The following is a 16,346-nucleotide window of genomic DNA, read 5'->3' on the forward strand; positions in this document are numbered from 1 at the left end:
TTTTAGAAGCAGAATCTGCTCGCCAATCATGGAGCCATAAGGCCAGCTTGGTAAGGTAAAGATGGAGATTGCGTTTGCAGCCACTTGCGCTGCGCAATTAACGGCATCTATGGAAGATGGCCTGAGCCATCTAGTCAGCTAGTCTGGCCGCCTCTGGGGGAAGATTACTGTCGTGGACGGTAGAGGTTAACACCTCTGCCCAGGCAACCACTGCCTTAGCCTCCCAGGTAGCGGAAAAGATGGAAGGAGAGCTGCTCCTGAGGCCTCAAAGACTGAGCGAGCCAGGAAGTCAATTTGACGGTCAGAAGGATTTTTGACAGATGAACCGTCGGACAGGGATAAGACTGTTTTGGATGCGAGTCGCAATACGGCAGGATCCACAGAAGGAGAGAAGCAACTCCTTCATTAGATCCTTTCTCCAAGGATATTTAGCTTTGTGGCTTTTTGAGCCGTAAATCGCTTCTCCGGGTGTTCCCTGTGTCCCTGGACAATGTCCTGTAACTCACGATGATTAGCAAATATCTTTTGAACGCGTTTAGTCTTTTCAAAAGACAACGTGTTCCTGAGTGGATACAGATTCCTCGTCCACCATTAGTGTTTTGTTGACTGCCTCAATGAGGGAGTCAAGTGTCTCCTGACCGATCGAGGAGTCTTGGGTTAAAGATTCCTCCGACTCGTATTCTGAGTCATGTACGCTGCGACCCTCAAGGAGGGGAAGCGAGAGAGAAGAGGAGCTCACAGATTCCGAAGCTTGAGCATGGATGGGAGATGAGGAAAGGGTTCTTTTTCTGGCACCCCGAGATTCCTGTAATACGGTATGCCCCCTGTGCTCGGACGGCCCCGCACCGGCGCCAGATTCCATCGCAGCCGACGGAGGTGAGATCTGGCTTAAGGAGGACCCCCAGAAAGGAGTCAAATGCCTTGACCAAAAAGTCCATTGAACGTGACAAGGACGCGGCCCACTCAGTAGGGTTAGGCTCGACGGGGGTCGGTGGAGACATTGGAGGTACAGGCAGAAGGCGGTTGCGCACAGGCCGGGTCACAGTTCTGGCACAAAGGGGTATTGTGGGCACGTAGCAACGCAGAGTTGCAAGTGGCACATGAAGTAAAAAACACAGTGCTTTTTATTGCCCCTTCTAGCCTCCATAGATTGAGACATAGTGTATGTCTATTCTCCAGTAAACTGCTAATAGCAGGGCTATAGGTGCAGAGAAGGGGCTAAGCTTTTCTCTATGGAGTGGAGCAGCTTACCCACGATCCTGTGCTGGTGTCCCCAGGGAGGAAGAGAGGGAAGTAGGGTTTTCGGCTGTAGTTCCCTGCAGCAGTGGAGTACCAAGATGGCGCCTGAGATTTGCAGGGCTCTTCTCGTTCAGAGCGAGAAGCGCCTGAGTAGTGGGCGGGGCTCTGGAGGTGGGCAGGATTTTTGAATTGCGGCCTAGCCCAGCTGAAGAAGCCAGGGACTAAATTAGTGGAGCCGGCCGGGAGAGCGCGCCGGTGGCCGTGACGCCACACGATCGCCGCTGGCATCTAGCCAGCGGTACCTCTCCCCAGGGACCCGGACGGCACCTTCCCACGCCGGCAGTGTGAGGAAGGGTAGTACTCACCGAGGAGGGAGCCACCTCCAGCTCAATCGATCCTCCCTATACCGGGGGATGGAGAGCGTCCTGTTGTGTGCCTGCCGCAGGGGGCTTAAGGCTACTGTGGGGACTACATGACGCCAACCGGTGAGGTCTTAATTGCGGAGGAGCCCGGGAGATGCACATAAGAGGTATACTCTATGTGCTCGCCATCTTACAGGGGGAAGATCGGGACCGTACAGGAACCGTCGCCCTGGGGTAGATTAGGCGTGCCCCAATCGGCGCAGGAGAGGTACAGGGAGGTATACTTGCCGTGCTCGCCTGTTGATGGTTCGGGGGAAAGCGGACCCCGAGATGGAATCCGACGCCCTCTTCACTCAATTAAAAAATTTTTACAGAAAAATAAAAATAAGATAAAAAACGTTGGGGTCTGAGAACAGACCCAAGTGTCTCCTACAGACACCAAGCAAGAACTGGGTCATTACTGGCCAGTCAAGGGGTGTATACTGCAGAGGAGGAGTTAAGTGTGTTTACTTAGTGTCCTCCTAGCAGCATAACACCCATGGTCCTGTGTCCCCTACTGAGGCGTACGAGAAATTAAGATTTGTTTAATCAACCATTTTATTAATCTGCAGGGGACCCAAAAGTGACCATTAAATCATGTGTCCAATACTTGGTCAACACCTTCTTAATGCCTATATTTCACCCCAGCAAAACACCACTGGTATCTGTGCCATTCCAGAGCTGTTGGCACTAGCTCTCCTGGATATTGCATGGCATTGCCACCCGACTCTAGTGGTCAATAAATGCTGCTTTCACTCTCCCCTCCTTTGGGCACATCACATACATCTGGAGAAAGCATGGTGGATAAAAATCAATGCTTTTTTTTTTTTTTTAAATCGGATTTTTTTCAATAAACTGCATTTTGAGGAAAATATTTTACCATCCAAAGGTTCTTCCATCATGAGATAAAGCGGAGTTGTTTAACTCAGTAGAATAAAGGCTGTATATGTGTAACATTCACAATGCCATGCTCTTCCAGAGGTTTCTGTAGGATTAGTGGGCAGTTTCTCTCCTATATTATCACAGACGCTCGCTTTACTTACGCAGTTCTCAAAACTGAATTTGACTCCGCAGAGGTCCCAGCCTCTTCACGGCAAAAATGTTACAATATGAACAGAGTTGAGAAAAAGACCTTAATCCTATTGTTCTACAAACCTATGAATACAGAATCAACCCCTTCAGTGCCAAGTCCAAGAAGTTAGACAATATGTTTCTGATTGTTTGGAGTGGAATAGATCTGCACAACACAAGAAGAATGTGAATCTAAGTGTGAGGAGGAGGAAGGGCAAGCAGACAAGAAAATGAAAGTGAAACTTTGAGCACAATGCTGCAGCATAGCCACAGAGACAAGTCTGGATCTGTTTGTGTGTACGATCTGAGGTTTATTACATTCTTTCCTTATAATGGCAGCAGGCCGTAAAAGAGACCCAGTTTGGGAATATTTTAATGAAGCTCCTTCGCCTATCGGTAAGGCAGGCATGCGTGCAAAATGCAAACGATGCAACAAAGATGCAAGGCCTGGTGGCGCGAATGAGGCAACATCATGAGAAGTGCGGTGATGAAGATGACCAAAGAAACACTTCTGAACAGGCAGGATCTTCAGGTTGGTAAACATTTTTATTGAATCCTATTTCTAAAGACTGAACTGTCATGTGTGAGAAAAATTATATTTCTTATTATTACTGCATGTTACTGTCATTTGGTACAGTTATGAAGAAAAACAAATATTCCTTTTGGGGCAGGGGCAGTGATGTGTTGTGTACAATAAGCAGAAATTGTATAAACAATAAAATAACAGCATTGACTTTTTTTGTTTAGGGGAATTCATGGATTCTGGAAACTATCCACCTCCAAGATCACCATCATCCTGTTCTACAGTTTCAGAGTTATCCATCCAGGATAGTGCTTCATTAGCAGCAGCATCATCATCAGACACCCACAGCCACATATCACCATCACCCAAAAGGAAGAAAAAACCTTTACCTCCTGGAACCACCATAGATAGGTTTGTAATAAGAACTAGCAGATTAGAAAAAGAGTTGATTGATGAAAAAATTGCCCAGTTTATTTATGCAACGAACTCTTCTTTCCGTCTGACTGAGAACCCACATTTCATTAATATGGTTCAGTCACTGAGACCAGGATACAGTCCACCCAGCAGAGCTGATGTTGCAGGGAAACTGCTGGATCAAGTGTATGACAGAGAAATGGAGCAATGTGCAACAGCTCTGGAGGGTAAAACTGTTAACCTAAGTATTGATGGGTGGAGTAATGTCCACAATGATCCTATTGTATGTGCTTGTATAACAGAAGAAGGTAAAGTCTTCCTTGCACAAACAACTGATACGTCAGGAAATGCACACACAGCAGAATACTTACAAGAAGTGGCAGTAAAAGCTATAACGACATGTGAACAAAAATTCAAATGTCTAGTGCACAGTTTGGTCACTGACAATGCTGCAAACGTATCCAAGATGAGAAGAGATTTAGAAGAGCAGGGAGGGAATACAAAGCTGCTAATAACATATGGTTGCAGTGCTCATTTGCTGCACCTCTTAGCCAAAGACTTGAGTGTTCCAGAAATAAAGGCTAATGTTGTTGAAATTGCTAAATACTTCCGTAATAATCATTTTGCTGCAGCAGCTCTGAAAAGCATGGGTGGAACCAAGCTAACGCTCCCACAAGATGTTAGATGGAACTCTGTGGTGGACTGTTTTGAGCAGTATATCAAAAACTGGCCTATTCTGATGACACTTTGTGAAGAAAATCGAGATAAAATAGATGGCACTGTCACGGCCAAAATCCTCAACATTGGGCTTAAGAGAAATGTTGAACATATGCTGAGCTTCCTGAAACCCATCTCTCAAGCTTTAAACAAAATACAGAAAAATAGCTGTTTTTATTGCAGATGCTGTTGAAATTTGGAAGGAACTGAGTGAACACTAAAAAACAGAACTACACATGGACAGAATTAAATTACAAGCAGTAAACAAACGAATGGGACAAGCACTGACTCCAGCTCATTTTTTGGCAAATATTGTCAATATCCAATATCAGGGTCAAAACCTAAGTGCTGAGGAAGAGGAGTTAGCTATGACATGGGTATCCAGCAATCATCCATCTTTAATGCCAACTATAATAAACTTCAGAGCTAAGGGGGAACAATTCAAGAAATATATGTTTTCTGAAGATATTTTAAGGACGGTCACACCAGTAAACTGGTGGAAGTCACTTAAGCACTTGGATTTAGAGACTGTTCAAGTAATGATTTCACTTTTAACAGCAGTAGCTTCTTCTGCAGGCGTTGAAAGAATATTCTCTTCCTTTGGACTCATTCATTCTAAATTGAGAAATCGGTTGGGACCCAATAAAGCAGGAAAGCTTGTTTTTCTTTTCCAGATTATGAATAGGAACAAAGAAGAAGATGATGATGAAGATGACGACAAGTGAGCTACAGAGGACAGCAGGGACAGTAGTATTTAAGTTTTTCATGTGTCGGCTGGGCTGACAGTCTAAGTTTCTTATAATATATATATATTTTGTTTAGCCAAATTAGTTAACAAACATGGATGTTTGTTTAAGCAAATAACTTATGCCGTAATGTTGTTATTGTTTCAGTTGAATAAGTCTATTTAAATTGTTATTAAGGTCAGGATTATTTTTCTCCTTCCTAAGTACAACAGAACAGTGGTGTCCAAATATGAATGATTAACCCATTAAACTGGGGAGAAAAAAAGTAATTCTAAAAATCTTCATCTACTTGCATGTTAAAGTAGCAATGATTTAAATCAAGCCTTACTGACTAGTGATTTAAATTGTGATTTAAATCAGTTAGATTTAAATCAAATCCACCCTGGGAGAAAGTGAGTGTAGAAGCAGTGCTCACTTCCTTCGGATGTATGAGATTTGCTCAAACGCAGGGAAAGTGAAAACAGCTCTGATTGACCACTGGGATCGAGTGACAATGGCATGCAATATCCAGGAGAGCTAGTGCAGATGCCGCTACAAACACCCACAAGTGCTATTCAAAACTGAAAAACCCTGAGCAGCCTGCTGCTAAAACAATAGGGGACAGATTGAAGGTAACAGTGTTAAGCCCCATTCATTGGTATAATAATAATAATAATAATTTTTATTTATATAGCGCCAACATATTCCGCAGCGCTTTACAAATTATAGAGGGGACTTGTACATACAATAGACATTACAGCATAACAGAAATACAGTTCAAAACAGATACCAAGAGGAGTGAGGGCCCTGCTCGTAAGCTTACAAACTATGAGGAAAAGGGGAGACACGAGAGGTGGATGGTAACAATTGCTATAGTTATTCGGACCAGCCATAGTGTAAGGCTTGGGTGTTCATGTAAAGCTGCATGAACCAGTTAATTAATTTTTTTTTTTTTTTTTTAATATTTGGTATAGGCTGGCAGTCATGCTCACAATGAATGGAGTAAAGCCGATCATGTGCACATATGCTCCATTCTGGATGGGTCTGTAGAGACCCAGTCTTGGGGTTTTGGAGTCCCGATCTCAGGATCACTGGGAGGTCCAAGTGGTCAGATCTCCAGTGATCAGTAATCCAATCCTATGGATAGGGGAAAATTTGGTTTTCTGAGAATAATCCATTAATGCCTGCAGATTGGAGTACACAGAGGTACCATGGAGAGACCGTAGTCTGCACTGGAGCTGTAGACCCACATCGACATTGTGTAAATCAAGACTATCCGCAATATTGCTTCATGTTTTACTCTAGATAAATTAATGAAAAGAAAAATAAAATAGATGGTTGTAATATCAAAAAGCATATCCAGCATTTCTACTGATAAATAATGAATAAGAAAGTCACTACTACACTCATGATTAAAGTACATACCAAAGAAACTTGCTTCTCCACAAGACTGAAGTGCGCCCCCAGAAACTTGTCCAGACTGAGAACAGCATCTGCTCCATGCGTCGCCGAGTCTGAAGAATCCTTGAGGCAGCCATCCAAGCACGAAACTGTAAACTGACAGCATTCACTTACAGCCTGGCACTGCCAACCATGGCCAAGGGAAGAGGCCCCATCAATAGTCTCTGCCATCTGCATCAAACGCTTTCCAATGTCAAAAGTCTTCCTGTCCTCATGAATTTCAATGGCAAAGCTTAAAATTGCTAGCGCAGACCGGCAGCACTGGTCGGCCTTGCTCAGTCGTGTAACGACTCCATGTGCCACGTCTTTTGCCTGGTGGAAGCAGCCGCTTTTACAAAGCACTCGAATCCTCTGTAATGTCATTTCCACCAGGGAACAAGCCCATGCATGGGTTAATTTCTTGTACGTCTGTAAAGGTTTAATCAACAAGTTCTCGAAGGATTCACTAAGGAAACAGGCGTCGCTTCGGCTGTAAGATTTTCCTTTGGCATCAAACGCCAAAGCTGCAGATTTGGCATGCCGAGATACGGTGATGGGAGCGTCAGCATGGGAACTGGACATTTCCTCCAACATGAGGAACCTCAAGGCATGTAATCGAAGACCTAGTGCCTCCCGGGTACACGGAGCGGCGCCCGGCTTCTGCTCTCCGGCTAGATTCCACAGACACTGAAAGCTGCTTTTAGTGATGGCACCAAAGTCATACGAGGCTTGCTGCTCTGAAGGACAATCACTGAGGTAAGAATATAGGAGTTCCGAGAGTTGAGAGCAGGCCTGGTATGAAGAATCATGTACGGACATATTCTTCAGAATGTGAAATAGTATCTTCTCCAAATAGAAAGGTATCCGCTCCAGACTTGACACACAAAAGCCCCGACTTGCCAGCTCTACCAGGGGCACCAAGCTTTGTAGATGTTCTCCATTGCAGGTGGACTCTGCGGCCCAGTGGTTACAGGCCCGCAGGAGACGATCGCAGACAAAGCGCTCATCAAATAACTGATCTGGACGAGACTGATGGCAGTGAACATCTTTTAGATATGACTGAAAAAACAAGACATGACAGATTAGGGTTACCATCCACAAAAAAAGAACCAGAGGCAAAATGGAAGAAAACTAATGAATGAGACCCATCAGGTAACAAATGGAAGCAGCTCTGGACAGAACCTTAGAAGCAACAAGTGACTTATGTGAGGCAAAGGGGAAGACCCCCAACCTGATGGCTTGATACTATCAAGATAATGGTGGAGAAGACCCTGATGGAGATATACAAGCTTGAACATTGATCTTCCAACAGCGTTCATCCATCAAGTTGCCATGGCTCAAGATCGAGCTGAAGGATGTTAAATAATATCGTTTATGTTCGTTGCTTCCCCCACATCTCCATAGGGGTCAGGAGACATTATATAAATGTATAAGGGCTCTGAGATGGCTACACGATGCACCACTGCTTGTTACTCCTCTCTATGTCATGGAAAACATGCGCAGCCACCACAGAACAGGCATGTGTGTCCATATGGTGGGAGCGCACAGTATGGCCCTGCAGACCGGATCTGGAGCGCATGTGCAGCGCCCCAGAGACCTGGTCGTTGCAGTAGTATCGCTCTGCCACTAAGGGGAGTGATGGTACGTCTGATGGCACTAAAGGAGTTCATCTGACCAGGTATCACCAGCACACAGTATACTTCACACTCCGGTCATTAGGGGGAGCAAAAGGTTCTATTTATTAGGCCACTCCTCACACTGGTAAAACTAGGGGTTGGATAGGAAGTTAGTCAGAAGCTGACTGGGTTTTGTCCAGGAAACATCCCGTGGCAGGGGGTGTTGCGGGGAAGATTCAGGGGGGGGTCACTGTCAGGCGTGGGAACCTGGCAGGCACCTAGCGACAAGGATAGAACGTTACAGAGCCGCGCCTGCGCTACCCTGCGGCGGCATCTAAAGAAAGGACATGAAGCGAAGGATATTGTGGACCAGGGGTGTCAAACTGCATTCCTCGAGGGTCGCAAACCATGCGTGTTTTCAAGATTTCTTTTTCGCATCTCGGCTTCAGGAAAATGGCCGCCGCGATCTCCATCTGCGCACGCGCGGCGTCCCGCAGCCATTTTCCTGAAGCCCCGGGAAGCCGAGAAGTACCATCTGCGCACGCGTGGCCTCACAAAGATGGCCGCGCCCACCAATAAACCGCGGAATAGCGCAGATCGTGCCTTTTTCCTTCACCTGCGCACTGGATTCGCCTGCTGGGCAAGCGCACACCACTACGCCACCAATGGAGATCTGGGGGAGAAACAGCGCTGTCACCACGCCCATATGACCAGTCCAGCGTGAGTGACAGCCCAAAAAGGCCACTTTACAAAGGTATTTCTGCAGCATAGGTGGGGAATAAAGGCTCCAAAAATACACTAATTTAAAGCACAGCTCTGCCCCTAGTTAGCGCTATTTTTATATCATCTTGAAAAAACGGGGTGACAGGCTCCCTTTAATGTGACGGTACCTTAATGTATGGCGTTTTTTGAAAATGTCCTTTCTGAATTAGTAACTGCTGTGGTGTGTGTTGGCACTGTATAAGATTATAATTGGTAAAAATAAAGGCATGCTGCAAGCACTGCTAACACACGCACACACACAGCGCGCGCACACACACAGCGCGCGCACACACACACAGCGCGCGCACACACACACAGCGCGCGCACACACACACAGCGCGCGCACACACACACAGCGCGCGCACACACACACAGCGCGCGCACACACACACAGCGCGCGCACACACACACAGCGCGCGCACACACACACACAGCGCGCGCGCACACACACAGCGCACACACACAGCGCACACACACACACACAGCGCACACACACACACACTAAAAGGATCAGTGATTGGACACCCAGCAATCAGTAAAGCATCAGCCATCCTGCAGATAGGTGATATCCAGTGAAAATAGTTTAACCCACTAAGGTACTGGATAGCAGCTTAGCCCCAGCAGCTCGCATACATGCTCAGGAGAACCAGTCATTTGTAGAGTAGTGGGCACCCACAGTGTGAATGGCCAGCTGTGCACAGGTTTCCCAGTAATTTTATATTAATTAGCCATCGTCTGGATAGGTTATGAAATGGAGATCGTTAAGGGTCTGACATCTGGCAATCCCACTGTCAGTTGTTAACTCCGATGACGTCTGGTTGTAAATGGAGTGAAATGCTGGACACTGGCTGCCGGGTACTGTGGATCAGCTCTTACTGAAAAGAATATTAGCTGATCTGCAGTAACAGCAGTAGATACCCAACAGTGTATGGGCCGTGCTGGACAACCTGTTCTCAATGATGCTTTGGTCTAGACAAGATGTAACCTATATGTCAATATATCATCTGTCTCCTGAGAAAATGAGTGAGATTACAAGACCGCACCGGCTGAGGGGGACAGAAGATCCTCTGGACGGCGCCAGCCATCCTGAATCTTTACCTTTAGCTCTGCTTGTAGCTTCACTACAGCTTCCAGCGAGGAGGTCAACTTTGTAAAGTCTGATCCTCTATAGGCCTTCATCTTACCTGCAAGGAGAGAAAGCAGAGGGTTAACAAGCACCGATACAGAGAAAGGCGACGCCTGCAGAGGACGAGATCTGAAACGGAAGATCTTCGCACTGGAAATTTCAACATTTTTGACAACCTCAAAATAAACAAAAACACTGTGTACAGTCTGTGGGTAAAGGCACATGGCGCGGATTGTTTGTGGATGTGCATAAAGGAGATCTGCAGCAGAATGCAGTGACAGTTAAGGCTACTTTCACACTTCGGTTGGTACGGGGCCGTCGCCATGCATCGGCCCGACGCACGTTGTGAAAGAATTGCACAACGGGGGCAGGGGATGCAGTTTTTCAACGCATCCGCTGCCCCATTGTGATGTCCGGGGAGGAGGGGGCGGATTTTCAGCTGCACATGCGCGGTTGAAAATGGCGGATGTGACGCACAAAAAAAGTTACATGTAACCTTTTATCATGCCCCCTGACGAAGGTTTATTACCGAAACGCGCGTTGGGGCGGAGGCGCGTTCCCAGGATCTTCAGTCCTCTTGCGGTGGGTACTATTCTGCGGCGGTTCATTTATTTCTTACATTGTAGACCGGCGGCCTTATGTCTAATGTGGATTTCTACATAGTACACTGTTAATCTATTGGTGTTCTTATGACCAAGCTCTTTGGTGATTTCTTCTGACTACTGCCAGCAGTTTGGTTTCCCACTTTAAATGGATTATACCACAGATAGCTATATTTAGTTTGTTTTGTTTATTTTTTCGGTTGCTTTATACATTTTATTTTTTTTTTTCTGGATTATGCCCTTATATGTCATGAGCACCTGATTATGGTATTTTTTGTGGACTGATATTCCTGTGCACGCGCCTCCTGCTTATATTTGCAGCGTTTTCCGCTGTGGCGCCATTATCTGCGTCACCTTCCATGCATTTGCTTTAAACAAACATTAATAAAGTTTATACTTTTGTATGATATTCTGTCTGACCGTGTATCATCTGTTTCCATGTTGCTATTATGTATTTTGATGATAGGTCTTTAGGTCCTTTTTGACTAGTGGTACAGACTTCTGAAATAATTATTGTTACCATGCTAGTTGGCTATATCAGTTGTTATGTAACCTTTTTTGTGCCGACGGTCCGCCAAAACACGACGCATCCGTCGCACGATGGATGCGCCGTGTGGCCATACGTCGCAATGCAAGTCTATGGAGAAAAAAAAACGCATCCTGCGGGCAACTTTGCAGGATATGTTTTTTCTCCAAAATGACGCATTGCGACGTACATTACACAACGCAAGTGTGAAAGTAGCATAAGGGAACCCGATGTTGCAAAGCTCAGCCACACGGAGGCGCAACGTCATGTCGCCTCCGCCATGTGCCCTACAAGCCGCCACACACCTAACACCACAACCGCACAATGTGAATGGCCTCTACACAAAATAGGAACCGCTCTGGTGAATTTCAATGACGGCTTTTTCTTGTGCTCCTTAAAAATAAGCTGGGGCTTTTCCATAGAGAACAGTGGGCGACAGAGGCCGGATATTAGGCCTCGCTCAGACATCAATGCGGTCTATTGTGCGGGGAAAACCGCAGATTTCACACTAGCGTTTGGGCTGCGCACCGCTTACCTTCAGATCCGCATCCGTCCTGCATTCCTATCTAGCATTGTGTACGCAGGGACATGCGTGGTCACGCGCTGTGTGCGGATGCGTCCCCGTGCGGCGTTGTGACGTGCCCGTCGAACGCAACATGTCCCTGCGTACACAACGTTAAGGGTATGCGCACACGTAGAATGGGCCACTGCGGATTTACCCTTAACGTTGTGTACGCAGGGACATGTTGCGTTCGACGGGCACGTCACAACGCCGCACGGGGACGCAAAAACCGCTGCGGTTTTTACTGCGGATTTATCGCGGTTTCTATTGCGGATTCCGCTGCGGATTTACATCTGCAGTTTTCTATTGGAGCAGATGTAAAAACGCTGCGGATTCCGCACAAAGAATTGACATGCTGCGGGAAAAAAAACACTGCGTTTCCGCGCATTTTTTACTGCAGCATGGGCACAGCGTTTCCCATAGGTTTACATTGTACTGTAAACTCATGGGAAACTGCTGCGGATCCGCAGCAAAGACAGGTGCGCAGGACGGATGCGGATCTGAAGGTAAGAAGCACACACAGGGTGAGGCCGGCCTCTGTCTGTCCGTATCATTTCATCATCGGTCCGTGTCACCATCTGAGCTGCATTCATTTTCCAGAGCCCCCACAATACAGGCTATATATGAGCTTCTCGGTCACAGTGACGGGCCGCGCTGGCAGTTACACGCCGCCTCTCCTGTATCCATACCGCTCTCGTCTCCGGTTAGCAGGCTCCGCTCTCCGCCGCAGCTCACTCGTACGTATTGACTTCCGTCCCGGGATCCCGCCTGCACTATTTTCAAATCTAACGCAACAGCCAACCAGCATGCCCTATATATAGCGCGTCATAATGTGCGACCAGTCGCGGGGCACGCCGGGAGTTGTAGTCTCGCAGCACACATGCGCAGTGAGCTATTCTAGGCATTTGGGGGAATTGTTTCTGACTTGCACTGCTCCTTAGCTCCAGGCTGTGTCCATGCACCGATGAGCAGGCGATGTTATATATATTTTATTTTGTATTTATATTTAACCCATACTTCAAGGGCTTTTCTCATCTTATTAAATAGGTAAAATTGCAAAGTGCTCCTGGAAACAAATAGCTTTGCAACTTACTCCTTAGTAAAACTCCTCTCCGGTCTGAAGAATGAAGGGATTTTTTAATTTTAGGATATGTTTCCACTGTCAGGATTTGCTCAGGATTTGATGCAGGTGAAATCTGCATCTGAGGTCACTGGCAGGTCACTTGCGTTTTTTACATGCGTTTTTTTTGTCACTTGAAATGAAGCTTATTGAAAGGCGGCTTCTGGGAAGAAAAAAAAGTGATTTCCTGTTTGCAGATGGGGTATGTGCACACAGTCAGTAAATGCTGTGGACTGGACGCTGCGTACATCTGCAGCGTCCAACCCGCAGCGGCCAGATGTTACAGCATAGTGCATGAGATTTCATGAAATTCCATCTCCACTCTGCGTTCAAAGACGCAGGTGGCAGACCTGCGTAAACAGACATGTGGCGCGTCTTTCCAGACCGCAGCTTGTCTATTTACGATACGGAGATGCTCAGTCCCCACAGCGTAAATTTCCCATAGACTATCAGATGCAGGAAAACCACATCTAATTATTAGGCTAAGTTCACATTAGTGTTTGAGTCCGCAGCGTGGTGCTGCAGACTTCTTTCCTTAAGCTGAGCCTACTTCCGCATGCGTCCAGCATACCTATCTTTAACATTGGGTACACATGGACATGCGTTGTATGCGGATGCGTCCGCAAGCATCGTTTTGACGTGCCCAACGAACGCAAGAAAATGCAACATGTTGCGTTCGGCGGGCACGTCAAAACAGCGGACGCATCCGCATACAACTCATGTCCCTGCATACCCAATGTTAAAGATAGGTATGCAGGACGCATGCAAAAGTAGGCGGAGCTTAAGGGAAGGAGTCTGCAGCACCACGCTGGGGACTCAAACGCTAATGTGAACCCGGCCTTAGTCACATGGGTAATAACTGCGGGAACGCAGCTTACTATGTATGCGTACTAATTTACATACCATATATACTCGAGTATAAGCCGAGATTTTCAGCCCATTTTTTTAGGCTGAAAGTGCCTCTCTCGGCTTATACTCGAGCCATTGCCCCAGGGGGTCGTCGGGGGAGTGGCAGCTGTGAAATCATACCTGCTCCCAGCGCATCTCTGCACGTTCCTGCTTCTTCGGCGCCCGCAGCTTTTTCCTGTGTTCAGCGGTCACATGGTACCGCTCATTAAAGTAATGAATATGGACGCATATTCATTAATGAGCGGTACGATGTGACCGCTGAACACAGGAAGAAGCTGCGGGCGCCGAAGATCACCTGTCAGTGAGAAGCTTCCAGGGACCCTGCCGGGAGCAGGTGAGTATAATGGGGACTGGAGGGTGAGTATTGCACAATATTCACCTGTCCGTGTTCCACCGCTGGGCGCCGCTGTGTCTCCTGCTTCCTCTGCCTGTGACGTTCAGGTCAGAGGGCGCGATGACGCGATTAGTGTGCGCACCGCCCTCTGCCTGAACAGTCACTGCGGAGGACGCGGAAGACACAGCGGTGGAACGCAGACAGGTGAATATTGCAAGTGCCGGGGGCCTGCTCAGGACAAGAGGTGAGTATGTGATTTTTTTTTTATCGCTACAGCCGGCTATGGGGCAAATGTTTCTATGGAGCATCTTATGGGGCCATAATCAACCTATGAAGCATTATATGGGGCACATTATCTATGGAGCATCTTATGGGGCCATAATCAATCTATGCAGCATTATATGGGTTACATTATCTATGGAGCATCTTATGGGGCCATAATCAATCTATGCAGCATTTTATGGGGCACATTATCTATGGAGCATCTTATGGGGCCCATCATAAACTTTATGGAGCATTTTATGGGGCATATTTTATTATGGAGCATCTTATGGGGCCATCATGAACTGTATGGACCATTTTACAGGGCTCCTGATTCAATATGGATATTCAAAAACACAACCTACTGATGTCGCAATTAATTTTACTTTTATTGGTATCTATTTTTATTTTTGAAATTTACCAGTAGTTGCTGCATTTCCCACCCTAGGCTTATATTCGAGTCATTAAGTTTTCCCAGTTTTTTGTGGCAAAAATAAGGGTCTCGGCTTATAATCGGGTCGGCTTATACTCGAGTATATACGGTATGTTGAATCTTGTGTCACATACGGAAGTACGTGATGGGCTGGTGTCACACTTGTGATTGTGATGCGAGAAACTCGCGCGATTGTCTCACAGCAACACCTGGCACTGCCGCCGGCACTCAAACCGGCATGTGCGGCTGCATAAATACATACAGCCATACACTCCGAGCCCAAGTGCTGGGTGTTGATGTGAGAGACTCGCGTGAGTTCCTCACATCACACTCGCAAGTGTGACACCGGCCACATAGGGATATGTAATGTCCTTTCATTATTTTTTTTTTATACTAAATCATTTTTATTTTTTTTTTTTTTAAATGGCGTAGGCTCCGGCACAATTTTTAAAACCAGCAGAGGGAAAGCCAGCAACTGGGGGACGATGTTTATAGCCTGGGAAGGGGGTAATAACGATGGAGCTTCCCAGGCTATTATTATAAGCTCACAGCTGTATACTTAGCCTTTACTGGCTATTAAAATAGGGGAACCCCCCAAAAAATGACGTGGGGTCTCCCTATAGTTAATAACCAGCAAAGGCTAGGCAGACAGCTATGGGCTGATATTAATTGCCTAGGAAGGACCACATATATTCGCACCCCAGCTACAAACACCAGCTCTCATCCACCCCAGAAATGGCGCATCTCTAAGATGCGCCAATTCCGGCACTTAGCCTCGCACTTCCCACTTGCCCTATAGCGTTGGCAAGTGGGGTAATAGTTTGGGGGTTAATGTCACCTTTGTAATGTAAGGTGACATCAAGCCCATTAGTAATGAAGAGGTGTCTATAAAACATCTATCCATTACTAATCCTATAGTTGTTACATGGTAAATAAAGACACAGCCAGAATAAAGTCTTTTAATTAAATAAAACACAGCAGGGCTCAGAAGAGAAGCAGCACCATTTGACTTTTTGAACACAAAAATAGCGGATGCCGTGTCACGTTCGGAGAGCCCCTGAGGTGGCTTGAACAGTGGAATCCCCCCAAATATGACCCCATCTTGGAAACTAGACCCCACAAGGATTTATCCAGCGTTATAGTGAGTATTTTGAACCCAAAAGGTACTAGACATAATTTGATAACATTAGCTCGTCATATTAAACATGTTGTCATTAGTTTTGAGCACAAGCGCATACTTCCAGAGTTTTCATCAGAGTTTTGGGTATGCATCGAGTATCGTGAGTGCTCGAGTGACATGCTCGAGTCTTCGCTCCGCATGTGTCACGGCTGTTAGACAGCCCACAAAAAAATAAATGCACGGATTGCTCGCGTATGGCAGGCTATCACCTCATTTTTTTGTTGGCTAACAGCTGCGAGACATGCGGGGCGGAGACTCGAGCATCAACGATAATCAGTGCATACCCGAACAACTATCTACACCAAAATGGTATCAATATAAACTTTAACTCGGCACGCAAAAAATAAGCCCTCACTCAGCCCACAGATCAACAGGGCAGCCAAAG

General features: G+C 46.5%; 1 protein-coding gene across 1 annotated transcript in view; it reads right to left on the bottom strand.

Moving 5' to 3' along the window:
* ESPL1 (extra spindle pole bodies like 1, separase) overlaps positions 1–12,501 on the bottom strand; it is a 61,831-nt gene extending 49,330 nt beyond the window's left edge. Inside the window, exons 1-3 of the mRNA XM_069758766.1 lie at positions 12,414–12,501; positions 10,007–10,092; positions 6,516–7,589 (exon numbers count right to left, since the gene is read on the bottom strand). Coding sequence (XP_069614867.1) covers positions 6,516–7,589; positions 10,007–10,087 — 1,155 coding nt within the window. The 5' untranslated portion in view covers positions 10,088–10,092; positions 12,414–12,501. The remainder of the gene's footprint in view (positions 1–6,515; positions 7,590–10,006; positions 10,093–12,413) is intronic.
* Between the last annotated feature and the right edge of the window lie 3,845 nt (positions 12,502–16,346).

The sequence above is a fragment of the Ranitomeya imitator genome, chromosome 3 (genome assembly GCF_032444005.1).
Source record: "Ranitomeya imitator isolate aRanImi1 chromosome 3, aRanImi1.pri, whole genome shotgun sequence".
NCBI classification, from domain to species: Eukaryota; Metazoa; Chordata; class Amphibia; order Anura; family Dendrobatidae; genus Ranitomeya; species Ranitomeya imitator.